This window comes from Schistocerca nitens, chromosome 7, assembly GCF_023898315.1.
Source record: "Schistocerca nitens isolate TAMUIC-IGC-003100 chromosome 7, iqSchNite1.1, whole genome shotgun sequence".
Taxonomy (NCBI): domain Eukaryota; kingdom Metazoa; phylum Arthropoda; class Insecta; order Orthoptera; family Acrididae; genus Schistocerca; species Schistocerca nitens.
Window position 1 is genome coordinate 17379253 of NC_064620.1, and position 20945 is coordinate 17400197.

Sequence of the window (20945 nt, forward strand, 5' to 3'; positions counted from 1 at the left end):
TTCGTCTTCGATTCTATTATAGCTCCTCATTTCTTGTCAGTCCACTCAATTTTCAGCATCCTCCTTCTCTTATTTCATTTCCATCTTTTATGCAGTTCACTTCCATACATTGTTGTGCTCTAAGTTCCAGCGGCAGGGTTGCGTGCCTCAGTCGGTAAAAATGAAAAATGAAATTCTTGTACCGTCACTTCGCTGTCTGGTAAGAACCCTTTTTCTCAGGAACGGGTGGTGGCATCGAGCTGAAATTGCCGGTGTATAAAATTTAAGCTCCCAAGTCAATGGAAACAAAAGGTACGGCCATTTATGTCACATATTTTGGTACTAACAAATCCACTTATCAGAATCTATAGATGAACGCTCTACATATATGACAAATCATCAGTCTTCTGATAGGGTTTGATGCGGTCCGCCACAAATTTCTCTGTTGTGCCAGCCTTTTCAACTCGTGGTGGCATTTGCACGTAAGATAAATCATTTAAAAGTTCTAAATGTCACGCGCAGATGGTGGGAGCCGATGCGAACGTTTTGCTGGAAAATGCATCCTCGCAGATAAACGCAATGCGATGATTAACTTCTGTTACACTTTTGGCTTCTGGGAACATTTGCACAACTTGGTCGCCGAAGAGGCCCGGCGCGGCGTTTAGCATGCGGAGGGCTCTGCGGTTCTCTCTTTCTGCTGGGCGGCTCCACGCCAGCTACGGGGTCACATTATTCGCCTGGAGTGTAAAGACGTTCCGCGCGGTGTAAATTTCGCGAGGGGCGAATATACAGGCGGCTGCTGTCCGCCGGGAACCCGGTCCGGCTGCCGGGCTATCGCCGTCTCTTTATATGGAAAAAAATAAAAATAAGTAAAAATCGCCGGCGCACTACTCTTTTAGTATAAATTCTTTCTGAAGGTAAATGTGCTCAGGAATGCCATCCCTGTGTTCTCTCTCATTGTTCTTTGTGGGCCCGCGACTTGTTTCTCACGCTCGCGAATGCCGGGCTCCAGAGTTGCCCAAAGTTCGCAAAACTTTCGCCACAGTCGTCACATAGTTTCACAACTCTTCTCCGTTACTTCATAGCTAATGCAGAATGCTTGTTAAGTTTAAAAAGTTGGTACAGAGTAAATAATGTGAAATAATACGTTGCTGCATTACTATATATTCTGTGTTTTTGATTTGAGTTCTACTAACATTTATGGTAGCCTCAGATGCATAAAATACATCTGTTTTAACAACTGTATCGTAAGTCATGTATTTGCCTTTCGTGAAAAGGAATTTTCTATTATATCAGTTTCAAGCGCATTTACACGATTTTTATAGTCCCGTAATTCTTTCTTTGCTGGCTTCCCAAATGTATTTTGGCCTCCAGAGTTGGTAGTCTATTTAGCAAACTAAAACATGTGTTTACATTGTATACTTAATTGTAAATAGGCGTTTATACATTTTCTCCCTAGAGACCTTTTTTTTTCACAGTAAATTTTTAACAAACCGCATGGGAGGTAAAGTAGCCATTTTTGTGTAATCAAGTCACACTATTTTTTAATCGTAAGCTATACACAAAACTGAATACTATTAAAACATACAGATTTCGGCCCACGATCTTAAGGAAATTAACAGTCACTTTATAAATATGAATGTCTTTAGCAAAGGAAACAGACGAAGCTGATTGAGCGAGGTGCTATTCCATACTGATCCATAGCACTCTGTCTTCAGGCCACGAGTGGCCTACCGGGACCATCCGACCGCCGTGTCATCCTCGGTGGCGGATGCGGATAGGAGGGGCGTGGGGTCAGCACACCGCTCTCCCGGTCGTTATGATGGCTTTCTTTGACCGAAGCCGCTACTATTCGGTCGAGTAGCTCCTCAATTGGCATCACGAGGCTGAGTGCACCCCGAAAATGGCAACAGCGCATGGCGGCCCGGATGGTCACCCATCCAATGCCGACCACGCCCAACAGTGCTTAACCTTGGTGTATCCACTGCGGCAAGGCCGTTGCCACCCATACTGATCAATGCGTTACAAAATTACAATCGTTTGCTGTCAGATTTTGGACACGAAAACAAGTTGCGCTTTACATCAGCTTCTAACTCAGGATCAAAAAAAATAAAAAAATGTTCAAATGTGTGTGAAACCTTATGGGACTTAACTGCTAAGATCATCAGTCCCTAAACTGACACACTACTTAAGCTAAATTATCCTAAGGACAAACACACACACCCATGCCCGAGGGAGGACTCGAACCTCCGCCGGGACCGGCCGCACGGTCCATGACTGCAGCGCCTCACTCAGGATTACTCTCACATATAGGACAACGGTAAATGTCGATTCTGAGCAGATGTACAGGAAAAGCGCCGTGGTCCAAGAGGAGCCGAATGATGATGGAAATTTTTGTTCGGTCCAAATGTGTCCTCGTATACGACGGCCTTGTAGGAATTTGAACTTTCAATCCCGCATGATTCGCACCTTCCATAAGCTGGACACGCTCAATAACTCTTGACATTGACGGTTCCTGTGGCTCCAGACCTTACGTAAGTAGCCTGTATACAGCAGCTTCAAATCGAGGACAGTTCCTATGATGCAGCTCGCTTCCTTAATTATCCATCATAGTGGATGCCGTTGGAGGAAATAAAATTCAGTATCGGTAACCAGTAAATTACTGTAGTCTTCCACCGGCACCTCACACCTCTAGCCGGCCGTAGTGGCCGAGCGCTTCTAGGCGCTACAGTCTGGAGCCGCGCGACCGCTACGGTCGCAGGTCCGAATCCTGCCTCGGGCATGGACGTGTGTGATGTCCTTAGGTTAGTTAGGTTTAGGTAGTTCTAAGTTCTAGGGGACTGATGACCTCAGCAGTTAAGTCCCATAGTGCTCAGAGCCATTTGAACCATTTTTTTTCATACCGCTAGCGCGGTCACCACGAAACTAGCACAAGGGGTAGAGTGCGTCACTGGAATGGACACAGGGAAGTTTAGGTGCTGGGGAAAAGGTTTTTCTTTTTTCCATTTGTCGTTCCCTGTTTGTAAGATCTGAGAGTGGAGTGCTATTGTGGAACTCTGTCCTCTCCATCAAAATATTGCAGTAGGGTGGGAGCGGGGGAGAGGGACTGTCAATAAGAAATTATTACGACGGCGTTTCCAGCTGGGGCATTCGCCCGGTGACGTAGCGAAACCTTCCGAAAATCTCGATGGCAAGTAGGGGATTCGAACTATTGTAGTACTGAGACAGTGTTGCCCACGGTCCCAGCCAAAAATTAAACTCTCTCTGTGTAAATGTGTGTGTGAGTATATGTGTATGTGTGTGTGTGAGAGAGAAAGGGAGGGACAGAGAGAGAGAGAGAGAGAGAGAGAGAGAGAGAGAGAGAGAAGAATTCATCTCGAGGCGACACTCGCAGTCGGCGTCGTCGCTGGCCGCATTATAAATATTTATGATATAATTGCCCGAGATGTTAACCTAAGAGCATATAATTGTTTTCCTAGGCGTTCACTTAGAGAGCGCAGTTTACCATTTCCCCATTGTCTCGGAAACCAATTAATACCTCAGAGTCATGTTAAAATATACAAAGAGGACCGTGCCCGAACGCCGGGCGCATGCATATTTATGCGAACCCGGCCAGAGGAGGACAGATACGTATCGCGGGCAGTGGCAGCGGCTGCGGCTGCGGCTCGCCCGCGCTTATCTCCCGCCGCGGCGGCCACAAGCCGTCCGCCGTCCGCCGTCCGCCGTCCGCTGGCGGCCATGTGCTCGCCGCCCGGCCGCTGTTCCACAGCGCCGCTAACCACTTGTCTGTTATACTCTGCGTCAACAAACAACGGCTGCCTCCCGCGGCGGACACACACACACTGACGCCGACAGCATTTCCCGTCAGTCGACAGATCGCGGAAACTGTTAAAGCACTGCACTTGTATTCGGATACGGTCAAAATTTTAATTCCACTCACTCTCTGCTGAATGCGAGACTGCAAACAGCAAAAACACGGTTTAGTACACTAGTGTGTTCTTCTCAAATTAGTCTCCTGTCTCTGGCGGCCAAGTTACTGACAATTTCTCGAAAAGAAAATAAGATCACGTCACCTTCATCTACATCTACGTGATTACTCTGCTATTAACAATAAAGTGCCTGGCAGAGGGTTCAATGAACCACCTCCATGCTGTCTATCTACCGTTGAACTCTCGAACGGCACGCGGGAAAAAAAGGGTCAAATGGCTCTGAGCACTATGGGACTTGACAAATGGTTGGCTCTGAGCACTATGGGATTAACTTCTGAGGTCATCAGTCCCCTAGAACTTAGAACTACTTAAACCTAACTAACCTAAGGACATCACACACACATCCAAGTCCGAGGCAGGATTCGAACCTGCGACCGTAACACTCGCGCGGTTCTGCACTGAAGCGGCCAGAACCGCGCGGCCACCGCGGCCGGCACGCGGGAAAAACGAGCGCTGAAATTTTTCCGTGCGACCCCTGATTTCTCTTATTTTTCCGTGATGATCATTTGTCCCTATGTAGGTGGGTGCCAACAGAATGTTTTCGCAATCGGAGGAGAAAACTTTCATGACTAAATTGAGCGTCAAATCCAATGGCTCTAAAAACGTATGTCAGTGGACTACAGTTTATTTCATCATAATACAGATTAAATTGATTGCCTAGACTTTAGAATGTCGGAAGTTTCAAACAAGACGGTAGTCGCATACGAAAATGCCGACACGTGGGCTGTTTCTCTCCAGTACAGAAACAGTGGTCGTTTAGAAATACGTTGTCATTGTGTTCACACGTGGACTGCTCATCCCTAGTTCAGATCTAATACGAGGCCTCAAAGACTAATCACCTGCGCATGTAATGAACGGCAACATACGCCTACTAAAGTCAGTGATAAGAAAATAAGTAATCAGAACTGCAAACGTACTTAGGGGAAATGCATTTCAAAGATACGAAATACCTTGGCAGATCCACTCAGCCAGAAAAAGCCTCCGGCTATCGTCGTAGTACCAGGAGGACAATTGACTGACACCCAAATTTCGCGACTTCCTAGCCAAATCTCTAGATTCCATGAGATATGTCCGAAGCTACTCTTACACCTAAAAAAAAAAGAATTAATAATGACATGCTCTGTTGTACGTAAGTCCTCATTCCATTGGTGTTCCACCCATTTTGCGCGTTAGGCGACAGTGGGGAGTCCGCAGCTCGTGGTGGTGCGGTAGCGTTCTCGCTTCCCACGCCCGGGTTCCCGGGTTCGATTCCCGGCGGGGTCAGGGATTTTCTCTGTCTCGTGATGACTGGGTGTTGTGTGCTGTCCTTAGGTTAGTTAGGTTTAAGTAGTTCTAAGTTCTAGGGGACTGATGACCATAGATGTTAAGTCCCATAGTGCTCAGAGCCATTTTTGACTGTGCGGAATTGTATCGAACCTGAACCTTCCTGGCGGATTAAAACTCTGTGCCCGCGAAAGGCAAGGTTCCTGGTTCGAACCTCGGTCCGGCACACACAGTATTAACCTGTCAGGAAATTTCAAAACAGCGGCATTAATACTGTGCAGAACGCCTTCCGGAAGCCGAGGAACACGGCACCAACGTGGGCGCCGGTACCTGCTGCCCTCTGGGCTGTATTGGACGCGATATGATCAGTGAGGAGTAGCGCCTGGCGGTGAACCTAACAACGCGGAGAGAGGGAGTGCTGTGCCGTGCCGCGGCAGCGCAGTGGATCACGGCAGCGGCGCAGAGCGCGTCTTCTGCCCCGGCCGACGTCTGTGTTATACAGGCCGCGCCGCCGGCGACTTCTTTATGCTCCTGATTACGCGACTGCTGCAGCTGGCGCGCCGTGTAACTCCCCTGTGTTCCACTCAGATAAACAGGCGGCCCGCCCCCTCCGCAGATGTCTGTCTGATAGCCGGCGTTCGCTTTTTAAAACCCTTCATTTTTCGCAGCCACCCTTACGGCGTGAGACGCCACCCCTCCCCCCCTTTCTTCCTCCCCTCCAACGCTGCCACAGAAGCGAGCACCGAGCGGCCGTGCAGCGGTCCCCGGACTCACGACTCCGATAAATTGTGTATAGAGATCCGCCAAATAAAAAGTGCACCTCGCAAGCGACACAAGCGCTGTATACGCTACGCTCTGCTCGCTCGGAGGTAACAGAACCCAAAAGGAAAAGAGAGAGAGAGGGGGGGGGGGGGGGGGCTGCGTGGCTACCTCTTAAGTCTCGAGTCGTGATGTAAGATTCGTAATAAAACCAGTGTGTACCGGGGAGTGGCCACCGTGTCGGCGGAGCGCGCCGTACCGGGAATGCGGCGTCGCTGCTGGTAGAAGCGCGTGTAACGACCCGCACAATAAGACAATCCGCACGGCGGGCCGCGGCGCCAAAATAAAACGGACACGAGGCGTCGCGGCGCGGCACACAATTACAGGTAGGTGGGCAGGACGGCCGCGGGGCCGGGCCTTGTTAATTTCCCGAAAACACACTTTTCAGCAGCTGCTGGGGGGCGGGGTGCGGCGTGGCAGGGGCGGCGTCGCCCACTCGGGCGACCATTAAGTCGGGCAGGCACGCGGGCGGCCGCGCGTGCATGCGCCGCGGCCATTGTCGCGGCCCCCTCTGCCGGCCGCGGTGTTTTATGTGGCGCTGGAGGTCAACAGTGGCGAGGAATGCCCCCTGGCCGCTCTTTTTCGGCCCCGCGCCCGCGCCCGCCGTTTAATTTACGCGGCTGCGGCCTCTGTCAGGAGAGCGTGGGACGCGGCGGCGGCGGCAGCGCGAACGTGCTGACACCTGGCAGTGGCGCCCGCAAGCACGCCGCCGCCGCCTCCGCCGCCCCGCCCCACCCCCGCGACGCCACCGTCATTAAGGAGCGGCCGCCGCCGCCGCCGCCGCTTACCGCCTGCCTCCTCGGTCGCCACAATTGAGTCGTAAATTGGGCGCGACGACTCAAGTATTTGGCCTGCTGCGAGGCGCGCTTTTCGCCGTCCGCGTCGCGTTTTCTAAATACCGAAACCGCAGTCCGCCGGCTGCGCTCGCTGCTCCGACGCCGGCGCTCATTGTGCGCTGTTAATTAGCCTTTATATCAGTTCAATAGCCGGCGGTAGTGCCTACAACACGTATCAGGGGTGGAGGCGGTAATTCTGGATTTTCGAGGATTGTCTGGACGTGGAGAGGCCCTTAACGTTGACAACTACTGCAAAATTAAAAAGTACGGAGGTAAACTGACAAACACTACATAGCACCACATGCAAGGAATTATTCTTATGTCCAAACCGAAAGACGCGACCGACGCTGAAACTACTGCCCTGTAACACATTTTACGAGAAGTGTGATGGTGCAACACTATGATGAGCGACAAAGTCTACGACGAATATGGGCAATGTTTACGTGCGCAACACGAAATAATGTCTCGCGCGCCCACCTACTTTCCTCATCCTTACCAGAAAGGAACTGCTAATGCACAACTGCGTGATTAAATACTTCCTTGAAGAACCCTTAACGGATGGTTCAAATGGCTCTGAGCACTATGGGACTAAACATCTGACGTCATCAGTCCCCTAGACTTAGAACTACTTAAACATAACTAATCTAAGGACATCACACACATCCATGCCCGAGGCAGGATTCGAACCTGCGACCGTAGCAGTCGTGCGGTTCCGGACTGAAGCGCCTAGAACCGCTGGGCCACCGCGGACGGCCTTGGGAACGGATGAAGAAATCAAACTGACCACTTTCAAAACACAAAGAGGAAGATCACAGAAGCCTGACCGTCTTTCCACTTAATTTCACCCACATTTTTGGCACGTTATCGGAGTATCACTGCTGGAATTGGCACATGACATATAGAAAACTGAGGTTGGAATTTGTTTTGGGTAAAAGCATCGGGGTGTATCAGCTTTGCACTGTACGTCGGCGAAGTACTAAAACTGAATCATGTACGCTCAGAGATGTCATCTGCACAGCGCCGGAAAAAGTAAAGTCAAAGGTAGCTTACTATTCACCGACTTTCAAAAAGCTTTCGATGGCATCAGCCACGAATGACTACTACAGACCCTTATGCGTTAGGGAATCGTTTGTCGATCTTCACGAGGAAACTTAACACGAACGAAAACTCCAAAATCTTACTCAGTGGACACTTGGTCAAAGATGTTTCTATTGGTCTGTGTACAACGCAAGAATGACAGCTGTCAGTGGCGATGGATGACTACAGAGTGCTACGGGTGACTCACGTCGTGGTGTATTTTCGAGGAAATAAGAAATTTAATATTTTGGAGCGTAGGATCTCGGAATTTTGTGAGAAATCTGTCAGTGAGGCCCAATGGCTTTCTTGTAACGTCTCCCACTTCAATTATTTTAGCATTTGCGTGACACTGTCCGCTGACTAAGTAAATCTCTTATGTTAATCCAACTAGGTAAGAGTCGCAGATCGACGAACAGTATACCACTGATCAAACAAGGGTTTTATAACCTACCTCTTCGAACGTCAATTACACCACACCAGTGTCCTTCCAATAGATATGAGCCTGGCATCTGTCTTCTCCACAGTGAAGTTTGTAGCCATTGCACTTTAATTTAGTACTGAAAGAAACAGCTAGGTATTCATAGGTTGTGACTGATTCCACTGACTGCTTGGCGATTTTGTTCTCAAACGTAAGCTTTTGATGTGAGGAGGGTGTTTTTTACGGGAATAGACGAACTTGGCGAATTGTATTTAACGTTAAGAAACGGCGTTTGTTCCTATGGGAGGTTGAAGAGTTTTGATTTTGGTGCATTTCTCTACCTCCATAGTTTTAAACTGTTAACCGTCTTTTTATTTTTGTGTAACTTTGTGTTGAAGTCGTAACGAAATTTTTATTAGCAGTGTTCTACTTTTTGTAGTCCAGCTGTCGTATCTTTCAGTCGTTTCCAGTGCAGTTAGGTTGCTGCAGAGCCAACTTCGTTGTTATTGGTGTAGTATCTATTTTAAGGTCCCTTTTTTTATCGCATCCACGAGATTTTTATGCAAAAATAAGGAGAAAACTGACCAGTGCAATCACTACCAGCGAAATTTCAGCTTCATAATATTATTAATTGAATCAGTACGTAAAATACATCTCGTTTGAAACGCTGATTTTTCTTCAAATATCGAGGGTTGATAGAAAAATATGTTGGATGACAGACGTGTTTTGTTATCGTATTACGATACAGTTGGTTAAAAACTGTGGGAATAAGACGCTTTTATTAAAAAGACGTATATTTCAGTTGGCCTGTGCAGTTAAGTGTAAAATTGTGGGTGCATGTGCCAGCCTTCTAGGGCAGGATAAGCGTCGAATTGTTACCCTGATTCCGGGTCTCCGATGGAGAGAAGGGGCGTGGCACCCGCTGTTAGACGAGTCGCGGCAGCGAGCAGTGCGGCAGGTGGGGTACTCACCGATGTCGCTGCTGCTGGCCTTGACGGAGCCGACCACGGAGTGCCGCGGCGCGTCCTCGCGCACGCTGAACGTGTAGCGCGGGTGCTGGAAGATGGGCGGCCGCTGCGACGCGTCGCTCACGCTCAGGAAGACCTCGGCGTCGTGCGGCGCGCGCAGCCCCCCGCCGTCCGTCGCCGACACGTTGATGCGGTGCTGGGAGCGCGCCACCAGCCTGCCGGCAAACACTCCGGTCGCAGCGCGTCCCCAGCAAGCCCCAGTCCATCCCACCCCCACAGACATCATCGCGGGACTTCATCGCGAAATCGTAGCAGGTGAAGCTGAGCTGGAACTAAACGCCGAACCTCGTTCCCACTTCTCGTCAGCAACAGCTTCGGCCCCACATTCTGACACTACTGCCCATTAAAATTGCTACACCACGAAGATGACGTACTACAGATGCGAAATTTAACCGACAGGAAGATGCTGTGATATGCAAATCATTAGCTTTTCAGAGCATTCACACGAGGTTGGCGCCAGTGGCGACACCAAAAACGTGCTGACATGAGGAGAGTTTCCATCCGATTTCTCATCCTCAAACAGCAGTTGACAGGCGTTGCCTGATGAAACGTTGTTGTGATGCCTCGTGTAAGGACGAGAAATGCGTACTAACACGTTCCTGATTTTGATGAAGGTCGGATTGTAGCCTATCGCGATTGCGGTTTATCGTATCGCGACATTGCTGCTCGCGTTGGTCGAGATCCAGTGACTGTTGGCAGAATATGGAATCGGTGCGTTCAGGAGGGTAATACGGAACGACGTGCTGGATCCCTACGGCCTCGTATCACTAGCACTCGAGATGACAGGCATCTTATCCGCATAATTGTAACGGATCGTGCAGCCACGTCTCGATCCCTGAGTCAACAGATGGGGACGTTTACAAGACAACAGCCATCTGCACGAACAGTTCGACGACGTTTGCAGCAGCATGGATTATCAGGTCGGAGACCGTGGCTGTGGTTACCCTTGACGCTGCATCACAGACAGGAGCGCCTGCGATGGTGTACTCAACGACGAGCCTGGGTGCACGAATGGCAAAACGTCATTTTTTCGGATGAATCCAGGTTCTGCTTACAGCATCATGATGGTCGCATCCGTGTTTGGCGACATCGCGATGAACGCACATTGGAAGCGTCTATTCGTCATCGCCATACTGGCGTATCACCCGGCGTGATGGTATGGGGTGCCATTGGTTACACGTCTCGGTCACCTCTTGTTCGCATTAACGGCACTTTGAACAGTGGACGTTACATTTCAGATGTGTTACGACCCGTGGCTCTACTCTTCATTCGATCCCTGCGAAAACCTACATTTCAGCTGCATAATGCACGACCGCATGTTGCAGGTCCTGTAATGGCCTTTCTGGATACAGAAAATGTTCGACTGCTGCCCTGGCCAGCACATTGTCCAGATCTCGGCCCAACTGAAAACGTCTGGTCAATGGTGGCCGAGCAACTGGCTCGTCACAATACGCCAGTCACTGCTCTGGATGAACTGTGGTATCGTGTTGAAGCTGCATGGGCAGCTGTACCTGTACACGCCATCCAAGCTCTGTTTCACTCAATGCCCAAGCGTATCAAGGCCGTTATTACGGCCAGAGGTGGTTGTTCTGGGTACTGATTTCTCAGGATCTATGCACCAAAATTGCGTAAAAATGTAATCACATGTCAGTTCTAGTATAATCTATTTGTCCAATGAATACCCGTTTATCATCTGCATTTCTTCTTAGTGTAGCAATTTTAATGCCCAGCAGTGTAATTTGTACAGTCTAAGAATCCCCTTCAAGTATCGATCACCCAGTTAATAGTGATGCCCTCACTGCAGACACCGCTTTGAACCCTCAGGACACCAAGTCTAATCATAATGGTCATCTACAACTGCAACCTCATTAGACACACACCTTTTCCCATAGCAAAGCTCGTTATACCTCGAATCAATGACCTGTGTCCCAAACTACAATCTCCACTCTCATATAACACCTGCATCCTAGCCCCCAACACCCTCCCCAAACCTATTCCTGTAAATGTAAGGCTGGGTCTTCTTCCACCAAACCAGAACAAGCCGTCCACATCCGTTCTGTCGATACAACACTTCCTCCAAACAATTTATTACGTCCCACCGCACCACCGAAGACACAATCAGTTTCGTCAGCAAGGCTCTCATAATTTATCCATTCCTTTGACCTGTACGGCTCCATGTCTTCCAATAAATCACACAAGCAGCCCGTTCCGTACTTCACCTAAACATGACCGCGACACACTTTCAAATCTAATCCATTTCTTCTGCGGGCTTGATATCCTTCTTCTAAACCTCTTATCTTTAAGTACATATAAGTGGCGTAGAGAAGAAAGCAAACATCATACGAGGGCTGTCCGGAAAGTAAATTCTGAATCGTCGCGAAATGGAAATTACAGAAAAAATCCGATGAAGCTTTGCACAGATGTGTTGGGCAGTGTCTCTTGTATACCCGTCAGCCCCGTCACGTTACATTTTGCAATTCTGAGGGCACAGTTAGCACGTAAAGATGCCTAGAAATAGCGTGTCCCGCCAAGCGTGGGTGCCTCCCAAGACATTGCGCCTGATTTCAGGCATCCCCACATAATGTAACTGTCATTCATTTCCTTCTTCGTGATCATTCACGGCTGCACACTGCAGGGGCAATGGGGAAGCCCCTGCAGCATTTTGGATGGGAAGTCTTTGATCACCCATCATACAGTCGGGTCGATTTTCACATTTCTGCTCACACGAACCGCTGTCTACAAAGACAACATTTTGACACAGACAACGAACTGCAGGCCAGCACAGGGAATTGGCGGGAAGCACAGGCGGCTGCCTCGTCTGGCGAGAGTGTTAGAAAGCTGCGACAAATGTCTAAGTCGGGGCGCCGATTATGTGGTGAAGAAGCTTGAAAGGTGTAGCTGACTCTTGCATTTCTGATTTTCAATGTTGTTTCCGCTTCGAGACGGAATCGGAACTTACAGTCTGCAAAACCCTCGCATTTTCTGTCTCACATCTTTTAATAAACAGGTCTTCTCTAAACAGGAAAAGCAGTCTCTTGCTTCATAAATCGGCAGTACAACCCGCCATGCTGTATGCCTGCCCCATATGGGGACATATGGTGTCTATGCTTCTCAACAACTTCCAGGTTGTTCAAAATGCATTGCTTGGAAGGTGTAGCTGACTCTTGCATTTCTGATTTTCAATGTTGTTTCCGCTTCGAGACGGAATCGGAACTTACAGTCTGCAAAACCCTCGCATTTTCTGTCTCACATCTTTTAATAAACAGGTCTTCTCTAAACAGGAAAAGCAGTCTCTTGCTTCATAAATCGGCAGTACAACCCGCCATGCTGTATGCCTGCCCCATATGGGGACATATGGTGTCTATGCTTCTCAACAACTTCCAGGTTGTTCAAAATGCATTGCGAATCAGACTAAATGCTCCATGGTTCATTACGATTCACAATGACTTACAAATAAAGACTGTTTCAGAGGAGATCCGCTCCATATCTGAAAGCTTTCATGCCAAACCTCCTTCCTCAATCGACACACTCCTTCGTCAGTGAGTGCGAGTATGACACCAGTGACCTACTCAAACACAAACCCCCTAAACTGGTACTGTTATTGCGTCGGTAATACAAATTGTGGTTATCATGTGGCATGCAATGTCGTAACCATCACTCCCACATATCCATGTATGTTACCTCTCACTCATCATTGTAAAAGTGTTTTGTAATATTGTAAATTATAATGCTGTAATTGTAATATGGTACATTGCAAATAATGTTTAGATCTGTTTTATTGAATGAGGTATGTTGCCCAACACTTATGTGTAAGGACCTCTGTAACCTACCACTCATATACTTTGTAACACAGAACTTCTCATGTTGTGAGGTTTTCTTATTGCCTCCAGTGTAAAGTTGGTACGTTCTGCAAGTCATATGAAATGTTATGGAGTTGGGTGTTTATCCACTTTAACATTTCCATTCTAGCTCTTCTTGATCCGCGTCACAAACTCAGCCAGATCCTCTTCCTCCATCCTAACCCTCCTAAGGCTCCCCAGAAGACTCTCTCATCAGCCCCTCACCTACCACCCATTTCCGCTCTCTTTCCGATAATCTCAAAGTCATCTCCACATTTAATCTGAACTGGTCATGAAGTCCTAGACAGACCACCTGCAACTCCAACATCAACACCCTCATCAACACCCTCTGCAGAATTACAAGATCAACTCTACCACCATCGGTGACACCATCCCATCAAGGTCAGCAGTTTAGACTACCGAGATTTGCATCTTTTATCATATCTTACACGACTTATTTTCAACTTCATGGCTGAAGAGTCATATTGCTGGTGTCACTCCGACTCGAAAAGCGGGACGGGAAACAAACACAGGTAGACGCGTGGGAAGACTCACCTGCCGGGCTGCGTGACGAAGATCTCGCCCGTGGACCTGTCGACGCGGAAGAGCCCGGCGGCGTCGCCCGCCACGATGCGATACGACACGGCGCCGAACTTGCCCGAGTCGGGGTCGGTGGCGACGACCGCCACCACGGGCTGCGACGCCGACACGCCGCCACCGCCGCCGCCGCCCCCGCCCCCGCCGCCCTCGGGCAGCGACACGTTGTACGTGCGCGGGTAGAACGTGGGCACGTTGTCGTTCACGTCCGTGAGCTGCACCTTCACCATGGCGGTCGTGCTCAGCCCACCTGCGACAAGCGTCCACACACCGAACTACAGACCGGGAGCAGCCAACGGCGATCGGCAAAGCATTCTCCAGAATCACAAAAGCTTGAGCACGCCTCACTGAAAAAGATATGGATTACAAAGATCTCGTTCGACCCATGCATGAATACTGCTTGTCCATCCGAGATACTTACAAGGGAACCTCTCCATCGCACCCCCCTCAGATTTAGTTATAAGTTGGCACAGTGGATAGGCCTTGAAAAACTGAACACAGATCAATCAAGAAAACAGGAAGAAGTTGTGTGGAACTATGAAAAAAATAAGCAAAATATACAAACTGAGTAGTTCGTGCGCAAAATAGGCAACAACATGGAGAGTGTGAGCTCAAGAGCGCCGTGGTCCCGTGGTTAGCGTGAGCAGCTGCGAAACGAGAGGTCCTTGGTTCAAGTCTTCCCTCGAGTGAAAAGTTTACTTTCTTTATTTTCGCAAAGTTATGATCTGTCCGTTCGTTCACTGTAATAAGCTAGTGTCTGTGTTTTGCGACCGCACCGCAAAACCGTGAGACTAGTAGACGAAAGGACGTGCCTCTCCAATGGGAACCGAAAACATTTGATCGCAAGGTCATAGGTCAACCGGTTCCTCCACAGGAAAACATGTCTGATATATTCTATACGACACTGGTGACGGCATGTGCATCACATGACATGAATATGTTGTCGACCCACCTAACTTGCACACTTGGCGAATGGGTAACAAGATTCTTCTACCTTGCCCGATTTAGGTTTTCTTGTGGAAGTGATAATCACTCCCAAAAAAGTGATGAAAACATAAGAGTTTGTCACATAAACTGCAACAAATAAATGCAACAGTTTCACAGTCGCACAGTTTTCCCTGTGCTCTGTTCAAAACATATGTTTTTAACGTTTTCAAATTTTTCCGTGTGTAGACCGTCAAATCCTGCAAATGTCCAGGAAAATCTGAACATGTCCTGGAATTTCGGAGAGGGAAGTTGAATATGTGTGAGTGTCTGAAAATAAAAAAATTGAACTTATCACTGGAGGGAAGACTTGAACCAAGGACCTCTCGTTCCGCTGCTCACGCTAACCACGGGACCACGGCGCTCCCGAGCTCATACTATCCTTGATGTTGCCTATCTTGCACATGGACTACTCAGTTTATATATTTTGCTTATTTTTTCATAGTTCCTCACAACTTCTTCCTGTTTTCTCGATTGATCTGTGTTCAGTTTTTCAAGGCCTATCCACTGTGCCAACTTATTATTAAATCTGAGAGGGGTGCGATGGGGAGGTTCCCTTGTTAGCATTTACGATTAATATAGAGCTTGACACGATCGTAAGAAAATGCGGAAAGACCTGAACAAAATTCACATTGATGTAATTAGTTGCAGTTCTCTTTTAACACGGTTAAAAGCAGATAATCTGTCCGTAAAAAAGAGGATGAATAGGTAGTAGTTATCGCCTGCAAAAAGCCATATTGTGTAAGTATTTGGACGCGATATGAAATGAACGAACACGTAAAATCAGTGATAGGTAAAGCGAATCAAAGACGGATTTGTTGGAAGGGTTCCAGACAGGCGGGGTCATCAGTAAAGGAAATTGCATACAGGTTTCTCGTGCGACAAAGACTACAGAATAAAAGGAGGGAAGGTAAATTAATGTTGTGATTTAGTGATTCTGTGGCAGAGAGACAATGGAAATGAAAGCTGCCAGATAGATATTAACATGAATACCGCCCATATTGCCGCAGAATGAGAAAGAATTCGTTTTGCAATACAATGTGCTACGTAACTAACAGCATCATGCTACAAACATAATTATGTAACTTCTGTATGGCACATTTGGAGTCTCAAAAGTAACGAAAAATTAGTTTGTTGTAATTATTGAACAATTTTACAAGGGAGTGAGGACGATCTGTAAAGGAAAGTACATTGTCTGGATCAGATGTGCAAGGGCAAAAATTTTAATATTTCTCACTGAAAGGCTAAGATTATGGCTTTTAAAGGAAAAGATCCTCTACGTTCTAAAGCAGTGCTAAAGGGTAATGTTTTAAGACAAGTTTCTCATTTTAATTCCTTAGATAAATTGTCTGAATGGAAATGACAAACACAATAAATTAAATAAATTTCAGATGTGTGGTACAATACAAAGAACATTAGGAAACGAAGTGCGTAAAATACAATTTTGTAAAGTAATAGCTACATTTGTTTTGAGTACGTTTCAGAGTGTCTGACAATAAGAAAGTAAGACAGAAAAAAAAGATTTTACAAGCCACTGAAATGCAATTTATGAGGCACACGAGGCGTTACAGTCTGAGGAATCAGATAAGAAATGAAGACATCGGTGCTGATTTGGTCAACGGATTAATAAAACAAAAGGGAGTAAGTTGAAAAGAGCACCTGTATATGATGACAGAAGGAACAACAACAAAATTGTTGACGCTTTCGTGGCCACTTGTTGACATACTGTGTGGTGGCTTTTGTCTCAACGACTTCGGCCTACGTTTGCTGAACGATTTTCATGCCCTTTCGCTAATTAACGACTGCCTGGCACATTGCCACAGGTTCACCCTCCACTGCTGATGGTGGACTGCGAGGAAAACTACATTTTGGGAAGACAACGGAGGAGACGTCTGGACTAAAATCCAATGAAGAAGAAGAAGATGATGATGAGGAAACAATGGATTTATATAGAATTAATATACAGTCACGCCGGTTCAACAATAACCGTAATGGATAAGTTTTGTAAAACCTTGTAGTAAAATGTTCTTTGGGGCTGAGATGGCATTTACAGCTGAAAGAAACGAGTTTTTGGTTATACCGACTTTTTCGTCTCCAGTTTAAACTGACTCTTAAAACGGTTCAGAAATAATCGATGGATATAAAATGTAGACTGGCAATGGCAAGGAAAGCGTTTCTGAAGAAGAGAAATTTGTTAACATCGAGTATTGATTTAAGTGTCAGGAAGTCGTTTCTGGAAGTATTTGTATGGAGTGTAGCCATGTATGGAAGTGAAACGTGGACGATAAATAGTTTGGACAAGAAGAGAATAGAAGCTTTCGAAATGTGGTGCTACAGAAGAATGCTGAAGATTAGATGGGTAGATCACATAACTAATGTGGAGGTATTGAATAGAATTGGGGAGAAGAGGAGTTTGTGGCACAACTTGACTAGGAGAAGGGACCGTTTGGTAGGACATGTTCTGAGGCATCAAGGGATCACTAATTTAGTATTGGAGGGAAGCGTGGAGGGTAAAAATTGTAGAGGGAGACCAAGAGATGAGTACACTAAGCAGATTCAGAAGGATGTAGGCTGCAGTAGGTACTGGGGGATGAAGAAGCTTGCACAGGATAGAGTGGCATGGAGAGCTGCATCACACCAGTCTCAGGACTGAAGACCACAACAACAACAACATGTCTACAAACTGATGACTTTCCTTCATCATCACTTTTGTTTACATCGATTTTTCGCCCTGAAGCAACCACAAAATTAGCAGTTCCGTTATCATTCCAATTTTATAGTACATTAATAAAATTATAGGTATTCTTCATGTCGGCCAGTTGCGCTGATGAAATATTGTGGAGTTTTCAGTATGACATCCGACATCTCGCCCGAAAACCATATATACAACATGTCCGTCGGGAAAACCTCAAGCAACATATAGGTATATCGATTAAATTTGCCTTCACTTGTGAGGGACATTGTGGATGTATTCTCCTCATAACGTGTTGTAAGTCTGATGTAGCTCCTTACGTTTTTAATCTCTCAGAGCAAACGGAGAAGGATCGTACTTAATTGCTGTCACACTTCTTAAAATAATTCCAACCTAGGGATGGTGCGATTCCACAATACAACCGATGTCCTAAGAGGATACGGAGAAAGTAGGTGCAAGACTTGCACACTACACGTACACACGTACCGTTTGATATGCCACGCCACATGGTATTAAAGTACACTATTTTCTCAGCAATGCTGTAGTGATTCTTATGTCATTCGCTTCTTGCTAGTTTCTAACTGTTGGCGTTGTTATTAAAAGAGCATTGGTCGCTGTTCCCATTTTAAATAATAACCCAATATTTCAAAGGAATGGAAATTTTACAAATAAACATTTTTCGATCGTAAAAGAAAGTTTGATTTAATAAACAAAAATTTTAGCACTGCTGCAACGGCAAATTGATATTTTTAACCCGCTTATTAGTAAGAAATTTAAAAAAAATGTTATAACAGAGACTAGGCAAATACCGAAAATAGCGGAGATTCGGACCTAAAATAACGGTACCGGTTTTAGCCGATCGTTTTGTAACACCATAGCTTAGACACTACATACCTTTTGTTGATTCATTTAGCTTTCTATTGTGTTCAACGACCCATCGTTGAACTTCTGTAATTAGTGTACGATTAATTCGATACTGTAATGAAGTGTAATCTCTGTAATATGCACAAATGATGTTTTGTCTTCCTCATACACTCTCTTTGGTTATGTTTAAAATTAAATAATTTTATTTAAATAATTTTGTTTATATATACTAATATGTGCAAATGTTGTGTTTTATTTAAAATGTTTGTTTGCTGTTATGTAAACTGCTGACCTTCACTTAGGGTTCTTAGTTAGTTTGTATGTAAAAGGTGTAGTGGTTCCCCTCGGGAACGGAACTGTGTAGCGCGCGCAAATTGTGGTTGGCCTAGGTAGAAAAGGTGGAACCAAGTGTCAGTCGGGGACGAGCTACCAAACTGCGAACTGTACATGTAAAAGTTGTATATTGTGCTGGTTCCAAGAGAGGCTTTTACTAACGTTTTCCAATGCCTCGGATGGATGGACAAAGAACTGGAACTATTCTGAAATTGGTATCTATCATCGCCACCAAGAAATGACAGAGTCCGGCAATTCGACCCACCAACATGCAATCACTGTAACAGAGCACTATAATAATGTACAGTGAAGGATCAGCTTATTGGATGTGTTTGTGTGCTCAAATATAAGGTAATTTATAACTGAATTTATGTACCTACCTTGATTTTTTTCCCTTATCATAACACCTCTCAGGTTCCTCTCCGTTTGAACTGAAGTGATTACCGAGTGTCCTTACTGAAAGAACATTAAAGCCTAGTGTTTTGCTAATTAATGCCTCTTGAACATAGTAAAAAGAAAGTTAAAGTTAACGTGGCAAGAGAGTAAGTTAAAGTAAATGATGCTTGCTGAAAATAATTTTCCTATTAAAACTGCTTATTAATATGTTGTTGCCAACTTCGAAATCAAAAGTCCTTAAGACTGAGGCTTATAAAGTTTTGCTTAGTAAATGATCACAATGCTGCCTGTTGTAAATCGCAGAAGGTGAGTCAGTTCATGTTGTGTCTCACTTTAGTAAAAGTTGAAAACTGCAATTATGGAAAGTTATATACTCATGCTTGCTAAGCACTTGTTTCTTTCGTGTATTGAAAGTGCACATTAATAGTGTAATAGGATCCACAGGTTATCCTTTATGCTCATGAAAAATAACAATTAATAGAAAGAGCACTATTTATGAAAAGAATAATTTCTTTATTCAAAAGACAGTGAGAAGTAACCTGTTAATGATTCCATTTAACCTTCATTCTTAATAGAAAAGTATTTAGTTGAGAGAGATTTAACCTGTGATCAGTTCATAATTTTGCAGTGAACTACATTTACAATTTTATGCCAGCTAGGAAAATGTGTGAAAAGTAACACTGAACCTACGTCCAATTTATGATTCTACAGTGAATATTAATAGTAATGTTATAAAGACCAGTTTGATAAGCCCTGAAAGTAATAGTGTGTTTCGTTATCTGTTAAATTTTTGCAAATAGTTTGTTATGCTCTAGCTGTTAGTCCCAACCTTAACGGTGACATATGCAGGTGTCAGAGTTCATTGCACTCGCGTGTGGTAAAGTATAGGTTGTGTTTGTCCGTTAAAGTTACTAATAACTATTTTCTTGAACAAGAATGTTATTCATTCTCTTGCCTAATTAGGGTGGCGACCGTTTTCTTTATCCTTTAAACAGTGTGGATAGGTTAAATATCATTTATTACTGTTGAAATATTTACGTATTTGTGACTTTCGCTTCCGATACGCAACCTCCGTTAGGTATATCACGGTCAACATAACAAAATTCCTCTCAGAGGGTAACACTGCTCTGTTGCTTTATACCATAATTACTCTAACAAAATAGTACGTAATAAACCAAATTTGGTATTTGATTACAGGAGCTACGTAAACACGTATTGCAGTGTTATAGGTTTCTCGCGTCCCTGCAGTGGGGGCGAGTCTCGGTCCCTACGGAGCCCCCTCGCACCCGCAGCTGCTTGTGACGCCACAGTGCGTTTACGAGGCGGACGGCGCCTCGCAGCGGCGGAGGGGCGTGAGTCCGAGACGGACGTACGGCGGGCAGCTCGGCGCGTCCATTACGCAGCCGACCAGCGGCCAATAAAGTGTCGAGCGCGGATGGCGCGGATGGCGCCGACTTCTTCCTCCCTAATGAGTCGGCCGCTTCATTGCTCTCTCCGGAGCGCGCGCGGCCGGCGCCCATCATCACAGAGCAATTGCCCAATTTGTCTTCAAACTGGCGGCCAAATTGTTTGATACCGGGTCCGGCGGGGCCGCCATTACTGCGGGGGCAGCGCCGGATTGAGCCGTCATTAGCACAAGACAATGCACCCTCCCCGCTACCCCCGATCGGCCGCCTAAATGGACCACTTATCGCGGCTTTTTGTGCGCGCCGCCCGCCCAGTGACGACTGCCGCGTCCGCGGGAAAAACTCGTAAATCCTGCGCGTCATCGTGGCTGCCGCGCGCGGGTGGGCGCCGCTCCCCGCGTATCGCGTAACCAGCCCCGCCGCTC

At 46.4% G+C, this 20945-nt stretch overlaps 1 protein-coding gene across 1 annotated transcript in view; it reads right to left on the minus strand.

The window, feature by feature from the left end:
- The window catches only part of LOC126195212 (protein dachsous), a 317104-nt gene that overhangs the window by 287347 nt on the left and 8812 nt on the right, over positions 1–20945 (minus strand). Inside the window, exons 3-4 of the mRNA XM_049933731.1 lie at positions 13804–14095; positions 9353–9564 (exon numbers count right to left, since the gene is read on the minus strand). Coding sequence (XP_049789688.1) covers positions 9353–9564; positions 13804–14095 — 504 coding nt within the window. The remainder of the gene's footprint in view (positions 1–9352; positions 9565–13803; positions 14096–20945) is intronic.